Here is a 24,422-nt window from a genome sequence, read left to right on the forward strand (position 1 = left end):
TTTCATGTGCTATTTGGTACAGTGAGCCAGAAGCCTCCTGCATAGCAGGAAGGCCTGGATCTTCCCACCATTAAACAGGTTCTCAGCAGATCTCTGTGAAGCAATGTTTTTTCTCTGAGGCCTGCTGCTTCCAAGGAGCTGGTCCCATAGTAGAGCTGAGGGGAGCAGAGATGGTTTGAGAAGTCTGGCAGAAGGTATGGGTAGAACCTGGTCGTGGGAGCAATCCTGGCCAACAGACTCAAGGGACCCCAGAACCCACCTCCTGGTCAAAGCCTTGTTATGACCCCACCTTCTCTGGAACCCACAGATTGAAGGGAGAACACATTGCTCTGCCCCAACACATACCCCTCCTTCACCCCAGAAACACCCAAACTACATTTGCCTGTTTATTGTTTTTCAGAATAAACCAAACCAAACCAAACCAAACCAAACCAAACCAAACCAAACCAACAAATGAAAAATTCCACTGTGGGAGAAAGGTGAGCTGATACAGGCTGTCTTGGCTGTCTCCCAAGTTATTTCATGGAGTATCAGGTACATTGGGGGGTGGGCTGTTGCCCTGGTAGGGTTGAATGAACATTTCCAACAGGGCACACCATCAAAAGAGCTGCAGGCCAGTTTTGAGCCCATGCAGCTGTCCCTGGCTCCAGAGAAAGCTCTCGAAGTTGCTGCTGCTGTTGCTGCAGTTGGCACTGCTGACGCCACAGCTCAGGCCCAGGGTGCTGTGGAGAGAGTGGGGGAGGGGGGGTCAGTCAGGAAAGAAGGCAGCTTTAGGCCCACTGAGGTGCCAAGGATGCTTGGTGTATGTGTATGTGAGAAGGGCCCACCCTCCTGCCTGGGTTTATTAGGAGAAACTGGAGCAAATCTGAGAAACCAGGGGGTGGCTCTCCCTTTCCTCAGTTGAGGAAGGGAGGGACAAGTGGAACTTCTCAAATGAAACTTTATGTAGAACCCCAACATATAAACCAGATTAAAGCAGAGCTAATTGGGTTGAGGAAGGGAAGGGCCCCTGTACCACCCTACCTCCTGGATGATATTAAAAGTGGCTCCCTTAATAGGGCCTTCTTCTAAGGTTCTAGAATTTTGGGGCCAAGAGGACCCTAAACTGGATCTTCCCTACCCTCAATAGATGATTAAGGGGCCAGAGACCAGGATTGGTATGGTAGGGCTATGCCTAGGTCCCACCTCAGGATTGCAAGATTGCTCTAGGGAGAAGACTGCCCTCCCCATCCCTGGCTCTGCTGAGAACACTCTTGCTTCTCCTGCTTCCCACAGGTCAAAGATGCTTCCAGATGGATGAGGGTAACAGCTGAGACTAAAGCCATCATCCTTCCCCTCAGGTAGATCCATGGTGACACTACTGCAGCTGAAAAAATCCTTAGTCCCATCCCTTCCCATCACCCACAATCTTATAGATAAGGAAACTGAGGCCTAAACAGAAGGGACTTGCCCAAGGGCACACAGCCAAGTCAGGTGGATCTGGGACAAGCAGCAAGGATGGGTGGGCATGTCCAGCCCCAGGAGAGGAAGCCTCCCTACTACAGGAGGCGTGGGAACTGGGCTGAATCAGCTTCCTTCTGGATTTAAGAGTTCTGCCCACATACACTTCATCCTGACTACCCCGGTGCTCATCAAGCCATCCTTACCCAAGCTAACTGGGGCTGTGGGAAAAAAAGGCATCTCTCTGACATGTGGGCCCCACTCTTACTCTCCAAGAGGCTTGCTGCCCGGTCCTTGCCACTGCCCTTGGCCTGGTCTGCTGCTGGGACCCGTGGGCTCTATGGCCATCTCCCACGGCATCTAGATGAAGAGAAGCTCTTCACCCAGGGAGTGGGTGGGCCAGGTCAGGTAGTACAAGGATACTCTCAATTTCAGGGGCCCACAGGGGTCTCTCTCTGGTACTCACAGGATTCTCCTGGTCATATTGGCCAGCATTCTGGAATGTACAGGCCCTCTGGATGGGCTTTTTATTACCAGCATAGCCCTACAGCAAGGGCTGCTTGGTTCCTGGCTCCCTGATGACCCAAGGGCTCTCACGCCTGTGATCCAGAGGTGAGTTTCAAGTGAGAACATAGAGCCCTGCACAGGCCTTGCTACTCAAGATGCCTGGATAGTAGGGGGAGGCCTACTGATTATTCTCTGTGAATCTTTGGGCAAATCTCTTCCCCTTTCTGGGCCTCCGTTTTCTCTTTAGGAACATGAAGAGTTGGATTAGAACATCCATTCTTGACCCTTTGCATGTGGTGGATCCTTTTGAGAATCTTGAAAGCTAAGGACCCCACTCCCCCAAAATTCACACAAACCCACAAGCACACAAGCTGGATGTAATTGAAGAGGGGTACCAAGCCAATTCTGTATGGCTGCCTCACTGGCTTACCCAAGCAGAGGCTAGGAGTCATGGCAAGGGCCCAACCAGGGAGTTAGAGCTTATATCTCACCTACTTGGGCTCTGACTAGTGGCAGAGACCTCCCCCACCCACTCTACTTTTTTCCCATCCCTTCCTGTGGATAGCAGAGAAAGGAGGTAAAAAATCTTTCTGCCATGGGCACTCACCTAGTCTTGCACATTGGGGGTTCCAGCCGCTGCTCTAGCACAGGCTGGTCCAAAAGATACATGGTGTCATAGTTCTCCAGCATAAGCTCCGCTGGGTCCTCTGTCTGACCTGGCATTCGGCCTAAGGGAAATGTGTCCCATCGTATATCTTCTGTGGAGCAAAGGGTTGAGGTCAGAGTGGGCTGGGAAGCTAGCTCTCAGACTGGTAGGCAGGCCATCCACCCACATCAAATAGTCAGCTCTGCATGGGCTCTCTGGGTGTTTCCAGCCTCACTCTTCTCTGCATCAATTCTCATGAGCTCATCTCCACCTTAGTGTTCCCCAGCCTTTCCAAACCCACACCCTCTTTACTGTCCTATTTCCCTGTTTACACACACTCCATACCATGCATATAATTACAAACACCTCTTTCCCATACCCACACTTCCATACTTATGTGAAAATACACATTCATATATCCCGGAGGGTCTGCATGCCCCTGAATTTCCAAGGTAGCCACCCCTCCCCCAAACCCACAGATCTCTCAGAATATCTGAATGACCTAGATTTCCTATATATCTACGCACAAAGCCTTCACTTGCTTGAATGTCTCTTTATTTCTTACTGGCCTTGCCTTGACCAATATATATACACTCCAACATACCACCTCAGGGTGGACTCTCTCAGAGCTAAAACGCTCCCGCTGCCCCCTATAATCTCATACTGCCCTCAGATGCACACACAAAGAACATCTACCTCTTAGGGAAGGGCTCTGTCTCATTATATACCCCATCCTCCACTGCCAACTAACTATATACTCATAAGCATAATAATAAGCCCTCCATTCCACTGACTGTTCCCAGTTTTACTCCCTATTTCCTATATCTCTCATTTACAGGTATACAACCAGAAATCTCAATGTTCTTGCCTCCCCATGTATATATATGCACACAGATAGGAAACAATGGCAAGGGAGAAAGGGAAAGATTTTAATGTCTTAGCCTTTCCACATTCACACTGCCATCCCCCTGCCCGCCCCCACACACAGATACTCCACTTCAGGATGGAGTTGTGCCTGTCTTATTACCCTGTGTCTCCATGCATACAAAAGATACCGTGGTACAGAGGGGCCACTCACTGCCGTGGGCTCTGTCACCGACCCCTACCCCCCCATCCTGTCACTAACATCCTAGCTCTGTCTGTAACACTGACCATGCCTCTCTAGCTTAACACCCTTGTATATGCCCCCTCAGTGACGACACTAAAGCCTTTGTGACAATACCCTTGTAAACAAGGTGACAGCATGGCTGTTTCTCTGCCTATTCCCAAACCCTCTCATACCCCACCTCTCAGTATCACCACTTTTACTTCTCTCCATCATACAGATACCTCCTGGCCCTCATGAGTCTTGGTGAACCTGCCTCCTTTTTCAAAAATACCCATGATCATGTGCACATGTATGCATGCACATAGCTCACCTCATTGCCCCTACTTCTCTCTCTCTCTCTCACACACACATACACACACACACACACGATTCTTTCTGTCTCTATGTCCCTTCATCACTACATGTGAGGACAGGCCCCTCTTTACCCTAAGAGATTTCTCTGTCACTGTCCGGCACACACAGGCACACATCCATACACATGGAGACACACACATACAAATGTTTCACTGTCACGACCACTCAGAGGGCCTTTATGCCTCAGTCCTTCCACATCCATGTCCACTCAAGAACAACAGCTGCACCTTTCCCTGTAAGTTCGTTTACTGTCTCTGTTCTCTCTACCTCTTGCTCCCCACCATGCCCTACCTATATCCCACCTAGTCCTAGCTCTGTTCTGGGTTGCTTTCCTGTCTCCTCCCTCCCAGGACACACACAGGTTGTGCCCCAACCCTATATTTATCCCTGCCTCCAGCATATACATATATACACACGACCGACTGTACTGTCCTTTCTTCTGTGTCTTCCTGCCCTGAGATTCCTGCTCCCTAACCTAAGTGAGAACACTCCTCCAGAGGAGCAGTTTCACATCCCCTTACTTTCCTATCATCACCACCCACCAGCTTTGGTTTCACTAGCTTGCCTGCTTGCCTAAAAACCACACCACTACTCATTTCACTCTTCTTATCGCACTTCCAGTTTTTCTTACTTAATGCACCTGGGCTCCTGTTTTCTAATACACACTGCCTCCATGTACACACTCACACACACCCCCTTTGACTTGCTGCCTCTGGATCTCTGCACATGAAAAACGTGCAGAATCATATACATACACACTCCCACCTCAGCCATACCTACCTCTCTGTTCTACCACCCAGTGCCCACATCCATAACCACCCCACCATGAATGTACTCCCTGCCTGTCTCCAACTCTCACACCCCCAACATACACAGGCACATCCTTACCCCCCAGCCCCTAGGCCTCCTCAGCTTTTCTTTCTGGTTCACATCGAGCAATCTGTAGCTCACCACTTCTCTTGGGCCAGCCCTCTCACTTTCACTGTCCCCCCTAGACTATTTCAGTCTCTAGCACTCCCCCAACCACCTGCTCCCCACCACCATGTTCCATGTCCCACATCTGCACAGGTTGGTACATCCCTCAACTTAGGCTCCAGGCCGCCTCAATTGTACCCCCTCTCCCATATTCACAGACCCATCCCCCTTCCTGTCTGCCCCCATCCATTGCCAGTCTGTATAATCACCTAGATAGGCACTCACAAGGAAACCTCAGTGCCTCAGTGTCTCTATAACCTGTGGTTCTTATTTTTCAATGCCCTTGGGTTTTCCATGCTCAAAAAATGTTTAGAAATGCAATATGACACCTGATGTACCTACCTTTTGAAAGAAGCACTCCCTCCTGCTGACTCATTTTCCCCTCACCCTCCTTTTGCACAGCTGCTGGCACTCTTGCTACCACCCAACCCACATACTACCCATCAGTATTTATACACACCTGCATACTCCCCCACCCCTATCCAAGCAAAAAGTACTCTGTCCTACCATGTGTGTGGCAGGCATGCACAGACACAAGCCCCAGACTCTACCAGAAGGGGGTCTGTTGCTAGTTTCCTGCTTCCCAACTCTCTTACAACTCCAGTCAACTCTGCACCTCATTGCTCACCTCTACTTACCTTCCAGCTGTCTCACCACTTGCCTAACTGCCTCATCACCAAGGCCACACAAGTTTTAGTCTCATTACCCTTGGGCTCTTGGTCTCTAACAGACATGCACCCTCTCCACATCCCCACTTTCCTTGTAGAATGGGCTCTGCTATCTTACTTAAGCATCTTCTTGAGCCCTTGCACATCACACAGGAATACGGAAACACACACATGCACACAAGTATGCACACCACTTCCAATTTGGACCTACAGGCACACAGGTCCGTAGCTCACCAAACCCAACATCTCCTATTTACACACAAAGTTATCCTACTGCCTTTGCTCACCCCTACACAATCTTGGTATGACAGTAACATAGACCCTCACACTCAACCCCAAAGCTGTACCTCAGTGTTCCATGCCCCAAACCCCAGATATATAAAACTCCTCTTAAGGTGGACTTGATTGCAAGATCCTCCCACCTTCTTTGCCTCTCTTCTTTCCCATTCCTTACTCCCCTCCCCCATCCTGGCTCACAAAGAGAACTGTGTACCACTGCCTAGAGGCATACCACATCATTTGTCTCTATCTCATACACATACTTAAACCTATACACACAAATATAGATGTCTCACTGTCCCTTAGCACCAACTGCACTGACAGACATAATTCTTTTATCTCCCTCACCCCATGCATACATAATCTACCCTATTCTACATTCCACACTAAAAACTTGTTTTGAATTATGCCCAACATAGAGTCCTGTCTCTATGTTCCTGGCCCCACATACCTCTTAGTGCCATGCCTTGATTCCAGAATGCCCCTCTGGACACTCCGGGTGAGCTTTCAAGTTAAGACTTCTGGGAACAGGACAGCATGGAGGCTGGAGCTTCCACCAAGCCCACAAAAATGCCTGGAAGCTGGCAAACAAGACCTGGATGCTCCTGACAGCTTATATGGCATTTTCTAGACGAGTAGGCATGTGATTCAGGGAAGGAGGACAGAAACATGAAGTAGCCAGCATCATGACAGTGCTTAGTTCCCTGGCACTTACACACTTCACTGCAGTTAGCAGGGGAAGTAGGTGCCTAAGTCTTATGGAAGGGAAGCCAGCTGCATACACGAGACTGCCTCCCAGGTTTGTCGCACATTGGGTACCTCCTGCTACTTGTCACCTCTTCCTTAGGGTGGAAGGAAGTCTCAAGAGCTAGCCAGAGAGGGAAAAAATTGGTGTGGGAAGGAAAGCAGGTATCAGGCTTCTTACCTGAGCTAACTTGCCACACCGAGCCCTGCAAAACTCCTCTCTTCTGGGCCAGAAGCCTGGTATTCTCGGTAGTGGGGGACTCCTCAGTAGAGAAAAGCCCCACTTCCATTCTGTCTTCTTCTTCATCATCTTCATCATCATCATCATCATCTTCCTCCTCCTCATATACCAACTCATTTTCCTCCTCCTCCTGATCATCATCATCTTCTTCCATCTGGTTTTCCCAGAACTTTTTCTCCTCCTCTTCTTTATCTTCCTTGTCATTAAGGCTGCGCTGCTCCTCCTGCTGTTGGGCCTGACCTTCAGACCCAAAACTGGAGCCATCTGGTTTGAGGCCCCAGTACAGGCTATCCAGTGTGTATGGAGACTTCCCGATGGGGGATGCCTCTGAGCCCTCCTGCACCAGACTGTTTTGTCCACTCTGGGTATAAATGGAACAGATGTGCAGCAGCTTCTCCTGGTCCTCGTTTGGCAGGACCGGCCCCATGGCTTTGAAGATGCTGAGCAAAGGGAGGGATGGGGTAGGAAAGATTCAAAATCTCAAGTCACATCATACCCAACACTCTAGGGTTTGAACTTGGTCTCTGAGCTTCCAGATTTGCCTCTGAAAGGCAGCATGGTAGAACAGACAGACATAGAAACAAGATCATGGACTCTGAACAAGCCCTGTAGCTCATATCTGTACCTCAGTTCCATTCTCAGTAAAATGAAGAAAATAACAATACTTAACTCACAAGGCTGTTGGGAGGAACAAATAAGAAAGCTTCCATCAAATGCCTGGCACAGTGCCTGGCACATAGCGGGCATGCAATAAATGATAGCTATGAGTAGTCTGCACTGAAATGCTATATAAATACACAAACTAGCTGATAAGCCTGCAGGGCTGGAAATGAGAATGGCAAATCTCTCTCTTCCCCTGGCCTAGCTGAGTAATCTGTCCTGAACTCCAAAGATAGGCCTGCAGCATACTGGGCTCCTTTGGGTGTAATACAAAGTGGGACCCCTTGTTGAGAGCAGTGATAGCCCAGCCTGGAATGAAGGAAAAGGGGAAAAAAAAAGGTAGCAGTTGACAGGACAAGGCAGAATGTGGGAGGGGTCAGATGAGCACTGTGGACTACGGGCACTACAGGAGCCAGGGGGAAGCAGAGAGCAAGGAGGCAGTAAAGATCTGCAGGGGGGTGGGGGTGGGGGGTGCTTCATGCAGGAAGTAGGACTCAGGACGACCAGAGACAAGAGTGAGCACAATGTGCTGGGTGGGGTGAGAGTGACTTGGCTAGAGGGGAAGTCTGTGCTGAGGAGTCATGGGAGGAAGAAAAGGTTGAAAAGGTAAGAGTGTGAGTGTATGCACATGTATGTACGTGTAGAGGGTCACCTGACACAGGTGAAGGCTGTGTTTCTGACGATTCCTGATGACCATGTTGGGAATGGCCTTGGTGGAGCAGCCCAGAGGCAGGGAGACCAGGAGGAACCTGTTGTAACTGTTCAGGCCAGAGACCGTGAGGGCTGACCTAGGGTACTGGCAATGGAGATGGGAGGGAGAGGAGCTGTGAAGGACAGAGAGCAGGGCTTGATGGCCAGATGGCAGGGTTCAGGCAGAGGAGAGTTAAAGATGATGACACTGCATACAGAGGACAGTGCTAATAGCAAATCATCAACAGATACAGAGCCGTTGGGAAGGAGAGCTAACAGGGAGGAAGAGGGTGTGCACCCCTTGCAGAGCCTCACATAGACCCTGGCACCTAACAGGCACTCGGTCTCTACTGGATGCATGGGGGGATAGATGGGTAATTTTCTTCTAGGTGCATCAAGTTTGAACTGTGGACAGTTCATGGAGGGGCCAGAGACTCAGTGGGATGTTTTCTCTCTGGGCTGTGCATGTAGACTAGCCACATATGTGTGGTCACTGGTAGGTGGGGCTGGGGCTGAGAGCCTGGGAGACCCTCTCTGCAGGAATAAGATAACATTCCAAGAGGACACTGGACTCGAACTGATATAGGCTGGCTGGGGGAAGCTCTTAAAAAGCTTCCAACTCTTTTAGAGAAAAGCCAGAGAAACTCTCTTCTCTTTCACTGTGGTCCATTAGTATGATTAATTGCAAGTATTTCCAGGCACTTGATACTGGCAAGTTCCTTATCCCTGTCATTTATTATTACCCTGCTGCTACCTCAAGCCCTCTTGTCTGGTCATTAAGGTACAGGAGTGATTTAAGAATCTAAAAACACATCCCTGTGTTTTGCCTGGTCACAGCTTAAGGTGGAGAAGGTCACTGATATGAGTTGATGGAAAGAAAAAGTGGACTATGGACTTTCAGGACCTGGGCCCAAATCTCTGCCCCACCATCAACAAACCATGTGTCTTTTGGAATAAGTCACTTCGCTCCTCAGAGCCTCAATGTCCTATCAGTCAAATAAGGATATCATACCTCCCACTCCAAACATTGCCCTGTCAAGTGAATGAAATAACTTCTACAAAAACACAATACCATGCCTGACACTTAATTGCCAGTGGTAAGGTTTGTTTTTATGTCCCCTTATTCACTGAACAACCCTGGTAAGTCCCTTTCCCTCTCTAAATCTCAATTTAGAGAATGAGGCCTAGATGGTCCTATGGACTCTTCCATCCTGGCACTCTATACCTCTTTACTGACTGACTCACTGCTTCCCTTGTCTTCCTGGTTCAAGAATGTATGATTCAGGCCTAACCATTTTTTCTCTGGAGGAAAGAAAAAAAGCAAAGCTCTGTATGAGTCTCGTGATGGATGCTTTTTTGCAATAGTACATAATGGAGCACTGTAGAAAGAAAACAGGACTAAAGACAGAATACCTGGGTTCTGGCCCCAGCTCTGCTACTGATTTGCAGCATTCCCCTATTTTCCAATCTGTGTAGTGGGGTGATTAGGATGACATTAACTGATTATCTGGGAGAAGGTGGGATCTGTGCACAAGGAATCGTACCCAAGTGAGCCGCTGTTACTGCTGGCATGTGTCGCATCCCTCTGGTATGCTTGGGTTGGGAGATCTCTGTGGTCCAGACTTCTCCAATACCAGCAACTTCCACTCTGTAGACACTTAGGATTGGAAAGTACCTTGAAGGCCACCTATCCAAACCTCTCCATGCTGCTCTTTTCATTCCCTCCCCCCTTTACATATACATACAATGTTTCTTCTGAAACTTCCTTTATTCTTTTTCCTTTGTGAATTGCTCAAATGCCTCTTCTGTGATGCTTTCCTTGACTACTCCAGGCTCTTTCAGTTCTCTCAGTTTCCCACCCATCCATAACACTTGTAAGTCCAGAACACACACATATGGGGATTTGGCTATTTGGTTCAGTACTGTCTCCTGGAGGTCTTGCCCTGGTTGGCTCTGTCTAGAAGGTCATTTTTTTCTCTTTTAATCAATAGCCCCAAATGATATCAGAGTTCAGTAAAGATTTTCTGACTCTATGCATGGAGCAAGGAACTAAGAGGGTTGCCAAACTCCCACTCCATTTATTCGCCAAGCACTGAAACAGCTTCCACCAAGTGCAGCACCACTGGCAATGAGACAGCAGAATATAGTGCAGTTCAACATTTACTGAGGCCTGTTTGGTACCTGGACTTGTGTGGGTATGCTGGGTCACAGATGGCTAATAAAGAGCCCTTGCCCTTGAAAAGCTTACAGTCTGATAAGAGGGAATGAGACACTAGGGTAAGTAGACATAGCAACACAAAATATCAGATTTTGGAGGTACTTTTGAGAGTCAAAATGACAGGGCAGATGGTGTTGCCACCAAGTAAGACAGGGAAAAGAGTAGGATGATCACTTTGGGAACTGAGGTAGGGAGTAAGATGACCATTTCCGCTTTGGTCATAATAAGGTGGCCTGTGGGCCATCCAAGGGGAGATGTCCAACACACAGTTGAATATAGGAGGGTGAAGCTTAGGGGAAAGGTCTGGGCTTGATAAAGAGATTTGTGCCTTGGTATTTTATAGGAACTAGTACAAAGCACAGGCATATCAAGGAGGGAGTGGTTAACAGCATCAATGCAGCAGATAAAGAGACTGATGAGGGCCCCATGGATTTGGTAATTAAGTCAAAGTAACCCTGGGTGGTAAATACCAAATTGCAGCAGACCGAGTAAGAGGGTAGTCTGGAAACTGAGATCATTGAGTTTAGATTATAATTTTGAGATGTTTGGATGGGAGGGGAAGGAGTGATGATAAGCTGGCAGCTACAGAGGAATGCAGGGTCAAAGGAGATTTTTTGTTGTTACTGTTGTGTTGTTTTGTTTTAAGATGAGAAAAAAAGCAGGCACATTCATAGATTGAAAAGCAAGAGCCAGCAGGGCAAGGTAGAGTTGGGGTGAAGCACCAGTGATGCTGGCAGAAGTGGCTGCAGAGCACAGGTGGAGGAGCAGGCTTTGCAGTAGGCCAAGGCCACCTCATCCTGAGACTGGTGAGAAGGTTGAATGCAGCTACAGCTCAGTTCACGAGGGCTGGAACTCAGGTCTAGGGAGCCCTGCCGGATGCCTCCATGTGCTCCGTGTGCTTGAGGAAGCTAGAGTGAAATGGGAGAGGGGGAGGGGCTTGAGGTGAGGGGTAAGGGTTTCAAAAAGTTAGGAAATGGGAGTGAGAGTGATTGGAAAACAAGTAAAAGTTCAGACAAGCAGAACTGAGGCCTGGCTGGAGATTAAAAATCATACCTCTGCAGTGGAAGCAATACTCAGGATTATGTGGTTTTCTCCAGCAGAGCTTAGCTGCCTAGGCTGAGAAGCAGATTAGAAAGGATCAATCCCAGCTCGGGGGTTTTTAAGTCAGATACAGCCAAAGGTTGGGCAAAGCTGAGGGTGTTGATGACGTGTGGCTGAAGTGATCACCCACAGCAGGATCAAAGGGAAATAAGGTCAAGGGGGGTAGGAAATGGAGGGATGGAGAGGCCTGGATGCAGGCAAAAAGCACATGTTATGGGATGCGAGGATGAGAATCGGAAGGATAAAAGGTGATGGTATGGTGAGGAAAATGGGTTGCTGAATGTAGTGGAGAATGAAGGTCTCTGGAGTTGAAGAACTGCAGAGTATCAGATGGTTTCTCCAAATGAAATAGATAATGCTCCAGAAAGCAGAAAGAGAATCAGGTGCTAAAAGCTTCCATGAATATGTGGGAAGTGGCTCAGGGTCAGAAAATGACAGAGAAAAAGGGAGTCAACCACAGGTATCTACAGGGACCAGCACAATATTCAGTAGTTTGACTATAGAACCCAGGGTAGATTGGGTAAAGGGGAATCACAGGAGGTATGATTACCATAAGTTGGGGCAGAATCAGAAAGATATTTGAATGTAAGACTAAGAAGCCTAGACTTCATCAAGAAGGCAGTAAGGAGCCACTGAAGGTTGTTGAGCAACTATCAGAGGTATACTTTGGGAAGATAATGGAGGAGACAGCACTGAGCTTAGAGTCAGAAGACCTGGGTTCAATAATATACAGCAGCTACCATTTATTGAGCACTTACTCTGTGCAGGCCACTGTGCTAAGCACTCTAGGAGGACTGTCTCATCCATTCTGATGCCGGACTCAGTTCATCCAGGTCTTAGCTGTGTGATATTAAGAAGAATTCCCTATCCTTCCCTCTCTGGGACTCAGTTCTCCCATATGTCAATGGGAGGAGGACTTAGTTAGATGTCCTTGAAAAGGCCCTTCCAGCTCAGCCATTCTAGGGCTCTGTGGCCCTGAGGCTTGCTGGCCATCTCTCACCCTCCTACCAGATGGAATTCAAGAGACTTACAGCTGAAGGAGTTGGGGGCTGGCCCAGCAAGGTGAGCCCAAGCAGGACTCAACCACCCGGGGCCAGTCAAGGGAGACAGGGCAGCTGAACAGCCTCCAGCTTCTTCTCACTTCCCAGTGGCTTGCAGAAAAGCGGCGGGCATTCCGTCCTGAAAGTGAAGAGAGGTCCTGAAAAGAAGGCATCAGTAAGCTTCCCACCCAACCTTTTGCCTCAAAAACCTTGGCTGTCTCTCACCATGCCCCAGATTCCCCACTGTATACCTCCCAACCATTCAAAGCATTTGGCGTCCTTAGCCCCACCCCAGTTTAGTTGGCTGAGAAGAAAAAAGTGGAGGGAGATTTGTTTACTGCTGCTGGGCAAACCCAAACCTTCAACAAGGGAGGTGTCTGCCTGGTGTTTCTCTGAGGGTAAGGGGTCAGGACAGTGGTGGATATTCCTGCCTGGGCTGCCCTAGGCCCTGGGGCTAGGACTAGGGCTAGCTTCCCTCACCAGTCTTGGTGTTGGCCACAATCAGTTCGATGATCCAGCTGAGGATGTAGGTGGGCCGGATTCCGCTGTCCCCCAAGGCTGGCAGCTCAAAGAGCATCCTCTCCAACAGGGCCTGCGTGAAGGTCTGGGAGTGCAGGCCCCTGAGCAGGGGCTGCCAGAATTGAGAGAACGGCTTTGGCACCAGGATGTCATTCAAGTCCACGTTTTCTGGTTTGTGAGGGACACCCATTGACAGGGAAGGGGAGGTGAGGGCCAATGGGAGGGAAAGCAAAAGAGAGCACAGCCCCACCACCACCACCAACAGAGTTGCCATCACAGAACAGGAGATAAGAAGAGAGCAGAACAGTGGGGGAGAGAGAAATCAGTTAGTATCTGGCACCCAACAACTGACCCAAAACCAAGTATAGAAGAAAAAGAACTCTGGTTGGTTCTAGCTTCAGCTTTGTCAGTAACTCACTGTGTGACTCTGGGTCAGTACCTTCCCCTCTCTGGACCTCAGTCTGCCCATCTGTAACATGAGGATGTTGGACTAGATGACCTCACAAGGCCCTTCCAATTCTGCTGTTCTAGCTCTCTAGCTAGTGGCTTAATCACAATTAATATAGCACAATAATGGCATTAAGACTTCCCCTGCCCCTATCCCACCCTGCCCCACCTAATCCCAGGCCACCTTATGACAGCCCCACAACTTTGTATCAGTGGGCTATCTGTTCTGTTCAGCCAGGAGGGCTAGGGGCTACCAGGGGCCAGGGAATGGCAAGAAACAGCCCCTGCCGTCCCAGCCCAGAGCCACCCAGCCCACCCCTGGTATTTCTATCCAGGAAACATAGTACCACGAGGCTACAGTGAGGCCCCAAGGCCCCTACCTTCATAGTCTATCTGCAAAGCTGCCAACTGCTCAAATGTGGGGATGAGGAAGCCGTCATCCAGAAAAGCATCCAGCACAGCCTCACTGGAGCAAGAGGACACTAGTTTAGCACACTGAAGTGGGCAGAAGACCCTCATTTACTGCCTGCCCACCCCCCCAACCCCCAAGGCAGCTAATGCTTCTGACAGGAATTGGCCAAAGCAGCTTAGTCGGGGAATAAAGGTAAGAGACAATTGGGTCTTGGGCATCATCCTCCTGGGGGAGACTCTGGGCCAGAAGCCAGGAAAAGATTAGTGTGTTTTGAATGAGTATTTACAAAGTAAATGCTGATCTAAGGCCCATAATGAGAGCCTTAGTGGCTGAACAAGCCTCAAAACAAAGATGGAAAAAGTCCTAGGCCCAAAACGGAAAGGTTAAGGACTTCTGGATTTCAGTTCCTGCATATTCTTGTTTCTCTTGACAATTCTCAAGTCCCCTCCCCATCCCCTTTTCCCCGGTTGTTCTCTCTTAGATCCTAGAAGCAGACACTCTGGGGACTCAATTGCCAGACCAAATATATATGTAGACCTTACTGATAAGGACCCAAGAACCCAGAACAAAGTTAGAGGGGTTGAAGGAGTAGGCTAAAGGTGAATCTCTCAGCCCCATTTAGCTCAAACCTAAAGTAGCAACAGCAAGCCGTCTCCTCCAGAGGTAGGGGCTCCCCAATAGAGGCTGTCTCAGCCAACCAGCCCTAGAGGGGAAACAAGGGTTTCCAAGATACCTCAACACTTGGAGGGTTGACATGTTCAGATTCCTCCCTCCAGTTTACACTAGGCTTAGAGAGGGAAATAGTCTTCCTTCCTCAGGTCAGTATCCAGGAAAAGCATTTACACCAGACAACTAGCTTCCTGGTCAGCATTACCAGGCAGCCAATACTATGTAAGGACATAAGGAGGTTTTTCTTAGCTGTTGAGGGAACTGTTACCTACCCCCTTGTTGAAGGGTACAGCCAAGAATCCTACCCTGGGAAAACACTGATAAAAGACCTTTGGAACTGGTAATATTCTGAGAATGAAGTTATGACTACATTATAGATTCCCAGCCTACACTGTCGATTCCCACCCAGGCCTGCTCTGCCATGTACGCTACCTACCTCTCTGCTCCATCCCAGATTCCTTCCAATCTCTCGCTGGCTGGGCAGGTCTAGCACTGCCTTCACAGGTTCTTAGCGGAAGGCACCTCAAGCCCTATTCCAGCTGAAATTAGCCAGAAAGTCCCCAAAAATTAGGGAGGAAAGAGGAATGGATAGGGATGCTATTTGTCTGCTCTGGATTGAACTGAGTACTATTTTGCTTTTGGCCATGCTGAGGGAGGAGCAGGAACTTAATCTTTTCAGGAGCCAGGCACCAAGCCCTCTTTTACCTTAACCCTGATTACCCAGAGGCTGCTGCTATATTCCAATAGTAGTTTCTAAGAAAAGACTAGCAACGCCCAACATATGCATATGTGTGCATGTGTGTATTTTTTTTTTTTTTGCCAAACTTGGTAAAGAGCTAGACAGAGAGGTGGTGAAGATTAACAGCTTATCCTGGTTGCCAAGGGCTTAACGTACCGTCTGATGAAAGGGAACAACACTGGCCAGGGGATGGATGACAATGAATATTCCTGCCTCTGACCATTCCAGTAACTCAGAGTAGATAAACCCTACCTGATAGCTGGCAGGGTCAAGGAGAGAGGGTTGTGTAAAATGTAGGGTCACCCTGTAGATGATGAGGATTAGACTTGGGATTTTGAACAGCAGCTGGGATATGGAAATCAATTCCAGTGAGGTTGCCGCACCATAGCCTGGAGAACAGACATCCCCTGATTACCTAGTTACATACCTGTTCTCCAGTGTAATGCCCCTGAGCTCTGTCAGGATGCATTCTACACGGGGGCTCAGGTTATTCCACATTTCAATGGCTTGAGGTAAATGCCTAAATTCCTCCAGTACCTGTCAGCAAAGAGAGTCCTATAAGAAGGCTGAGTCAGTCAGGCAATATACCTCCACCCCTCCTGGATCCTTTCCCATGAATTTCTCAGCACTTCCCTTCAGGGGATAGTGCAGGGCAGGGCATGCAGCAGTGGGCCCAGAATTCCCCATACTGGCCCTGCATTTAAAAATTACCTGACCCTTAAATGCCATGTTCTCCCCCCTAACACCACCCCTTCTACCCAACAGAGTTCCCTGTGGCTTCCAATCGTCAGACACCAACAGTGAGAGATTCAATGAGAACATTTTGTTGGAGATGGGCAGAGACCCTCGGGCCAAGGGATAAGGGGAAACAAGGGAGCAGTTCTATCGCTAAATGTATATGTGACCTTGGGCCAGTCCCTTTACTTATCCATGGCTTCAATTTCCTCATCTGTGAAAAGGAGGGGTTAAAATGGATGGTTTATAGAAGCTACTTACTTTCCTGCTAAAACAGCACCCCTCAAGCTCACCTGATCTAGGAAGGCTTATGAACCCCACCTGCTGATCATCTGCAATATTGCAGGGCTTTGAAACCACCTAGGCCCAGTAGTTTCCCACCACCCAGGAGGGGCAGATAATCCACAAACTTCCATCATCTGCTCCCTTCCATCGATGTGGAGTATCAGCCAATTGGACTCTGCTCCTTTTATCTCCTTCCTAGTTCACCCCTCTTTCCGAGCAGTTCCCCCAAGCTTTGCCACTTCTCTTTCAAATTTCTTCTCAGGTAGCTGGCAAGAGGGAAGAAATGGCTGGGGCAGGTAAGAGCATGCCAGGTGAAGACACTTAATTACCTTAAATTGCTCCTCTTCATAAGACACCAGCAGCTCTCGGACTTTTTCTGAAAACAGAATGGGGAGACAGATAGAACAGGCAGCCAAGCCCCTTGCTACTGATGGGACTGTGAGCCTTGTAATCTTATTTCTTGAGTGGTAAAAAGGGAAGTAGAACTGCCCCTCCTACTTTACAGGGCTCAAGGAAGATGGTTTTTGACAGTAATGTTTTCAGGTAGGACTCACCACAACCCCAGAGAAAATGCTGATCCAGGAAAATAACCAGTGCCAAACCAAAGCCTGAGCCTTCAAGGCTCACGAGCCCATCTCTGCCCCCAGCCCTAGGACACCTACCATATAACTCTTTACGTCTCAGAGCCTTTTCCCAATGTGCATCCACCTCTTTGCTGTCTTTGTTGTTTCTATCAGCCCTGACATCCTGTTCTGCATCTTTCACATCATCCTTAGGCTCTGGTTTCTTTTCTGTTATGTCTTCAACAACAATGTCTTTATTTTCCTCTTGGCCTTCTTCATCTGTTTCATCTTCCCTGTCCTCCTCCAACTCCCAGGTCTCTCTCAGGCTGTTCTCCAGCTGGCGACACCAATAGGACTTCTGGAGCCAATCCAGGACAAAGTAACAGCCTGGAAAAGGGGAGGAAGTAAGTGGAACAACCATAAGCAAACAGTTCCTGGCAGGCCCCTAGCCCTCTCAACTCCCAGCCTCATCTTGCAAATATTATGGGAAGGTCCCAGGGAAGAGGCTTGGACATAAGCAGGCTCAGATCTCAAATATCCAGAAGCAGCCTCTCTCATCCTGGGTTATCTTTTTGTTCTTTGCTTTCTCCTCCTGCTGACCAGCACCTTTCCCAGAAAGAACTAATATTAGACTTGGAGATGGGATGCTGAAAATGGCAAAGGTTTAGCAATGAATGGGAGAAATGGAACCAAGCCCCACTAGCTAGGTATACGGCCTTGGCCAAATTTTTTCCCTTTACTAGATCTGTTTCCCTCTTATGAAGGTGCTGGGCTAAAAGAGGTGTTTTTAATTTGGATAAGGTGGATGTCCAAAGATCCCCTGAGTTTCCAGAAGTTTATAAACCTTGTACATATGCATTATTTCTTGGACAAGAGACCCTTGGAAAAGAGAGAATCTAATCCAGCAGCTCTTTTGTCAGACAGTAAACCTTTATTGAGAACCTATTATGTGTAAGGCACTATTTTAAATCCTGGGAATACAACAGGGATTAAAACAAAGTCCCTGTTTTCATGAAACTAACATGCTAGTGCAGAATAAAGACAAAAGAAACAAATTTGCCAAGCAGTGAAAAGTTATATGGAACAAAAAAGAAGCAAAGTAAGGAAGTAAGGAGATATGTAATACAATTAAAGCTACAGAGCCTTACTAATTAATAACCCTCTAAATGCCCAAATAGACAAGCTCTTCTCGGTCTTCACCTTTTGTGCCATCTCTGTATCATGTAGCACTGGTGATGGCTCATGCCTTTCAACACCCCATCCATTGGTCCCAAAGACACCACCACTCTTCCTGCCTTTTCTCCCTACTATTCTGCCTGCCCCTTAAATACTGGGGTTTTTCTTGGCTCTGTACTCAATGCTCTAGTCTTTCTACTCCATACATATATACCAGGAACATTTCCTCTATACTAGGAGATTTTACTACCATTTGCCATCTCCAGCCCACAGCTTTCTCCTGAGCTCTAGATTCTCATTACATACTGTCTACCTTAGCCCTTCCAAACTTCTCAGTACACAACAGATCCTTAACAACCACACTTTGAATTTAAACACAAATTCAAATATGTGTTTGGGGGTGGGGTAGAAAAATGAACTGTATAGGTACTTCAACAGTGCAGGCATTTCTGCCCTGGACATATGTCCTGGAAGGAGTATGAGATGAAAGATGTGCATCTGTTGTTCTTTCAGTGGTCTTAGTTCCCAAGTGCTCCAAAGAGTATGAACCATCTCCATTCTCTGGGGAAGGCTAACCCAAATACTATCTTGACCTAACATGACTTTAAGAACTAATCACTCCATCACGAAGATACCTCCTCTGTACATCCTATATACCCCCATGAACTCACCTCAGATGACTGCTCCAACCTTATGCCTACCTCCTCCCTTCTAGGTCCCTGAGGTTCAAGTCCTGACAAACTACTTTCAGTTCCCCAAACCTGTCACAATGTTTCAAAACTAACACCACTTCCTTCCCTCTCCCCCATGTATACCTTTGCATCCTCCTAGTTTCTCTGCTTGGAACTTTTCTTGCCCTACTCAAGTAGCTAGTGAACTATTCCTTAACACTCAGCTCAAGCACTACCTTTTCTGTGAAGCCTCCTGACTCCTCTTCATGCCAAGGTACCTAGGACATCTCCTAACACTGCCCCACATGATAAGTCCTAGTTTCCCCTTCTCTCCACCTTACAAATTTGTGAGGTCTTTAAGAATAGAGATTGTGTCTTTTACATCTGAATCCCTGGTATCTAACACAGGGCCTCGTCACCATTTGTTGAATTAATAAAGTAATGTGTGTTTTCCTTAACTTTTTTGTATTCCCTCCCCATCCCCTGGAAATAAAAATAGAAATTAATTCCCAGGCTTTCTTGCTTTACCTAACTGAATATCAACAGGAAGGTGAGGGGTTGGGGGGGGGGTGGGCAGGGTCCAAACCAAGCCAGTCAGACAGTCTGGATTAACTTCTTTTCAACATTTACTAGCTATGTAACCTAGGAAGGTCAGTTAACCTATCTGAACTTCCTTCTTTAAGGGTGGTTGTGAGAGTCAGAAGAGTTAATATATGTACAGTTCTTAGAACAGTATATGGCACAAAGTAAGCATACAGTAAAGGTTAGACCTTATTTTCTTAATCATCTTACCAGCATCCCATCTCCCTCCTGCCCTGACAAAGGAGAGGAAAACTAGGCAGAAGGTTCTAAATAGGCCTGCCTTTAAATATCCTCCTCTGGCAAGATTCCATTAAATCCCCCAGCCCCAGAGGGATTTCAACATGCGCTGGAGAAAGACTCCCTCACAAACGTAGGAATTGTAAACTAGAAGACTGTTGGCCAAATCAAACCCTCAGATGTGCTTTTTCTGGCCCTCAGGTTTAGCTCTCTGTTATTTGAAAAAAATATTTTAATTAGGATGCCATTTAAAATTCTAGAGATTGAAAAAAAAATTCTAGATGTCCATCCTCTTTTCAATATTTGGAGGATCTGGCAGCAATGGACCCACAAATGTGGAATTCATTCCATTTGGTGGAATTCCATTCCATTCAATGGAATGGAACAGCACTTGCTCCCTTTAACAGGCATAGGCTCCTTGGTTCAAAAAGTCTATCCATTATTGCTATTATCCTGTCAGATACTGGGACAGAGTATCAGGGGCCATTTGTCACTAAGCATGCACTACTGTTTTTGTTATAATGGAAAGTTAACAAGTTTCTTATACCCCTGTCTCTATCAAAAGTGGCAAAATGAAAACTAAACTGAGAGGGCCATGTGTTCAAGAATAATTTTCTTATGTCCTGCTTTCCCTAGGAAGGCATATGAGTTAGCTACCCCAAGCAGGGCAGGGACTATGATGAGGCAGGCAAAGTTGAGGCACTTGCTGGCTATAAAATTTAAGGAGGTGCTAAAAACTTCAGTAATTGAAATATCAAAACAGGATCAGTAACGAGTATCCTACTAAGCTATACTGAAGCCTGAGGCAAAAGGAAAAATAAGGCAAAATTAAAAAAATCTTCATTTAATATTTTGTTTGTCATGGATTTTTCTGCATTAAATCTGATTAAAGAATGCATTAAAATATCATGTATCTTCTAATATATACAACAACATGGATGAACCTTGAAGATATCATGCTGAGTGAAATAAACCTGACACAAAGGACAAATATTCTACGATTTCACTTATATAAAATGTCCAGATTATGAAAACTCAGACAGAAAGTACAGTGAGGGTGAGGTGGGGGATGGGGAGTTAATGCGCACTGGGTACAGAGTTTCTGTTTAGGGTAATGGAAAAGTGTGGATAATGGATGATGGTATTGGTAGCACAGCATTGTAAATTTCATTAATACCACTTATAGGTCAAAGTGGTTAAAATGGGAAATTTTATGTTGTATGTATGTTACCACAATAAAAATTAAAAAAAAAAGAATTCATATAGAAGGAGGAAATATATGTATATTATCTTGATTACTGAGTTTTTGGTGCCCCCTTAAATTCTGTGCCAAGGCAAATTCCTCACTTGCCTCACTCTAGTCCCAGCCCAGACCCAAGGTAGAGACCCTCCTTCCTACCCTCTATTCTTGGTGCCATTTAGCCCAGGCCCCTGGACTTAATTGCTATAGGGATACACCCCTGGGGACTCACCTCTGCGACAGTCATTTATATGGGGCATTTTCTTGTGCGTCAACTCATGGCGAAGGTCAACAATCCAATCCGGAATGTTCACCTGATTGTGGAGGAGGGTGTGAGTGGCAGATATTAGAAAATATTAAAGCTGGAAGTGACTGCAGAGATACACTAGCCAGAGCTTCCCCCATATTACAGATAGAGAAACTGAGGTCCTGAGAGGAGGTTCCAATCTTAGTAGTAGAGCCAAGATTAGAACAAGGTCTCCTGATACTTTTTGTAACTCTGTGGAGGTGGCCTTGAAAATCAGAAAAGACACCCCATCTCCCCCAACCAACCTACCCTCCTCCAATAAAGGGTTCCCTGTGAATGAGGCAGCATTCATAATCACCTTCTCCTCTTCCCTGTCTGTACCAGTCCCTTCCTGAGTATCTTTTACCCCTCCCTTCCTCCTACATCTCCTCCAGGAAGTTTCTCTTGATGACTGAGAATAAGCCTGCCTTCTGGGCCACTATATACCTCATATACTCACTAAGGGCAGGAATATCTAGCATTTCCATGCTGCTTGATTAAGGTCTCCTATCTCAGACTGTCAGCTACCTGAGGGTAAGCATTGTAACTGCCACCTTTATCCTGTCCCTACCCAGTGGTGCATTCAGATTCCTTAGCTTCACTGGGCCACTCCCAGCAAGCTGAGAAGGCCAGCCCACTGAAATACCAGCCTCAGTAAGCTGGCAATTCTGCTTCCTTAGAGCTGGAAGCTGAAGCTCTGGGGTTCTTGTTGGACTTGGCTAGTAGTGATGGGATGAGCTAGTCTGACTGTGTACCCATTCTACCTAATATACCCATTTAGTGAGCCCTCCTAGGGAGAGAAATTTGAGCAAGGCCACTTTATCATACATACCTCTTGAGCCAAGAACTTGAGGGGAAGCTTGACATACTTTGTCTTCCTCTCCGAGATAAGATTCACAAACCTGGGGTTGGGGGAGAAATAAATGGCACAATCCAAGTAACTGTTTCACTAGAATGGTGCTCAAAATACCTTGCTGAGTTACTGACACTTTGCATTTCTACAACCTTTCCACTGACTGTCCTGTTCTTATGGTTGGTGTCAACCAGAGTGGGGATGGTTCCATTCACTCCAACATTTACTGAGAGTCTGCCTCTACTAGAACCATACAAATAAGCTACTACTTTGACATTGAAGAGTTCAGTCTAGGACAATTGTGACATAATATAGAACATTATGCTAGAATATAATTTGTTATTTGTGCTAGGACAAAGGATTACAACAAATGACATGGGGAGCGTATAAAAAGAGCCAGGGATGACCTCAAGGCAGCAAGAGGAACAGTATGAGATGAGCAAAGGTTTTGAAAGATAAGAAAAACTAAGTGGCAGCCTTTTCCCTGATGTGTATAAGACAGCTAGAACCACTTTGAGTCACTTTGTAAGTAAAGAACTCCCAGCTCATGTTTCCACTTCCACAACTCAGCAACTTTTCAGTGTATGTGAGAGAGAGACGAGGAGAAGGCTGGTGCTAGGTGTACAAAGGGGTAGGGTTGGAGAGTCCACATTTACTCAAGGCCAAGGACACTGAATGACTGAAATTTTTCTCTGGGTGAGAAGAAGTAAAAGAGAAGAAAAAAATCAGATTGTCAAAGCTGGAAGAGACTTACAGAGATCACCTGGTATGAACTACTACCACCCCACATACCAAGAAAAAGAGGGAAAGAAAAATGGAAGAGATAAGGCTAGCAGAAACAGGAATAAAAAGAGGAATGTCTGTTGACAGAGTGTACTAAAAGCTGTCAAGTTAGGTAATCACAGGCTGACCCACATAGGGCTTTTTGCTGACTGGGAGGTAGCACCAGACCCAACCTTTGCTTATCACATGCTACCCACCCCACTCCAATCACCCCCCATCCACACCCCGTGCAAGTCTTACCTGACTAATGCCATGCCATAGAGCAGACTAAGTTCATCAGTTCCCAAGCCACCAGTCATATCCATGAGCTTACAGCGTACCAGGTCAGCAGTAGAAGCCACTGCCAGGGGAAGGTCGTTGCCTAACCTAAAGGGCCACAGTCCAGCACCATCATAAAAGCCCCTTACACTGGTTCACCCTCCACCTCAGAACCTAGGTTGTTGTAGACCATTCCCATTACATACTGGCTCAAATTGCATGAACAAAATTGTGGGAAGAGAGAGGGTAATGATTTTGGGATCCACTAGTATACAGGGCATTAGGGGCTGGCTAGGGGATACAGAGGGTACCTGCCAGGTGATCAAACAAAATTTAAGTGTGGACACACCCCTTCTACCCCAAACCCTCAAACCATACAACTACAGAGAAGTTTTATCCCTTATTAGTCTGCTCCCAACTCAATCTTACCAAGTGGACTGAAAAACCCCATTCAAACATGGTTTTGCAAGCAAGTCCCCCCTCTCCACCCTCCCTGATTCGAACCGGAAATCCACACCAGGATGCTAACCTGCGCCTTAAGTCCAGGCCCAAACCCAACTGGTCCCATCAACACTCAACCCAAACTATACGTTTAAGATCACTTTCCGGAGGTGAGGGTTAAAGCTAGCAGATATGAAAAGGGGATTGTTGAGGCACACCCCCTTTCTTTCCACAAACGGGATTCGTACAAAACTTTGGCTGTGACTTTCCCCCACGCACTTAAGGGGCAAGACCAAACCCACGCAAACGAGCACCATTCGGTAACTCAGGGAAAGGCTACAGGATAAGGCCTATAGGAACTCGACAAAGGAGGGGGTGAGGCGCCACCAGCACAAGGCAGGAGGGCTGAGCCCGCCGCCTTACCTGCTTCTCCACACAGTGATGCGATTGAGCGCGTACCGCTGCAACTTATGGTCGTCACAGAACAGATACACCATCACCTGGTCCCACTCGGCCCTACTAAGCCAGGCGACCACGATTCGCTGGGCCCAGAGTGACGACGACCCTTTCTCTTCGGTGCACTTTCCACCCCACGCCCTCCACACAAGATCCATTCCCAGGGGACCCAGAACTGGCGCAGCCCGGGACTCACGCCCAGACACCGGGCTTGATGCCAGGCCCCGTACCGCGGCGATGGGCATAGCTTCCAGCTCGGTGTGCTATCCTCACTCCAAAGAGCCGCCGCGCCAGCAGCCAATGGGAGAGCGTGGCCCAGACGCAAGCCCGCCTCCCAGCGTTAGCGTGGCCAATCGGAGTGCGAGAACTCCAGGTAGGCCGAACCACATGTGGAGTAAC

At 47.5% G+C, this 24,422-nt stretch overlaps 1 protein-coding gene across 7 annotated transcripts; it reads right to left on the reverse strand.

The window, feature by feature from the left end:
• Positions 1–373: 373 nt before the first annotated feature.
• Positions 374–24,352, reverse strand: LAS1L (LAS1 like ribosome biogenesis factor). Of its 7 annotated transcripts, none has more exons than XR_011647941.1 (15): positions 23,991–24,328; positions 23,109–23,234; positions 22,065–22,134; positions 21,179–21,260; positions 17,140–17,427; positions 16,807–16,853; positions 15,885–15,994; positions 14,018–14,103; positions 13,609–13,659; positions 13,152–13,358; positions 12,663–12,810; positions 9,857–9,969; positions 6,903–7,402; positions 2,555–2,702; positions 374–722 (listed from the first exon to the last, which is right to left on the reverse strand). XR_011647941.1 is itself a non-coding variant. In XM_058291738.1 (14 exons), exons 1-14 carry the CDS (start codon positions 24,266–24,268, stop codon positions 599–601), a joined length of 2,265 nt encoding a protein of 754 aa, XP_058147721.1. In that variant the 5' UTR covers positions 24,269–24,328; the 3' UTR covers positions 374–598. The 7 variants fall into 7 exon arrangements, 4 of the variants coding, with proteins under 4 accessions (XP_058147721.1, XP_058147720.1, XP_058147724.1 ...); XR_011647940.1 differs by having other exon boundaries at positions 2,555–2,705; XR_011647942.1 differs by lacking the exon at positions 13,609–13,659 and having other exon boundaries at positions 2,555–2,705; positions 23,991–24,352.
• Positions 24,353–24,422: the final 70 nt, after the last annotated feature.

Source organism: Dasypus novemcinctus, chromosome X (genome assembly GCF_030445035.2).
Source record: "Dasypus novemcinctus isolate mDasNov1 chromosome X, mDasNov1.1.hap2, whole genome shotgun sequence".
Classification (NCBI taxonomy): Eukaryota; Metazoa; Chordata; class Mammalia; order Cingulata; family Dasypodidae; genus Dasypus; species Dasypus novemcinctus.

Bases quoted from the DNA above. Each gene is read 5' to 3' on its own strand.
- LAS1L (XM_058291737.1), bottom strand. From the start codon at position 24,268: ATGCCCATCGCCGCGGTACGGGGCCTGGCATCAAGCCCGGTGTCTGGG. The intron at 23,235-23,990 runs GTAAGGCGGCGG...GTGGCCCTTTAG, and splicing joins ATCACTGTGTGGAGAAGCAG to GTTAGGCAACGACCTTCCCC. The intron at 14,104-15,884 runs GTATGTAACTAG...CTCTTGCTCCAG, and splicing joins GGCATTACACTGGAGAACAG to TGAGGCTGTGCTGGATGCTT.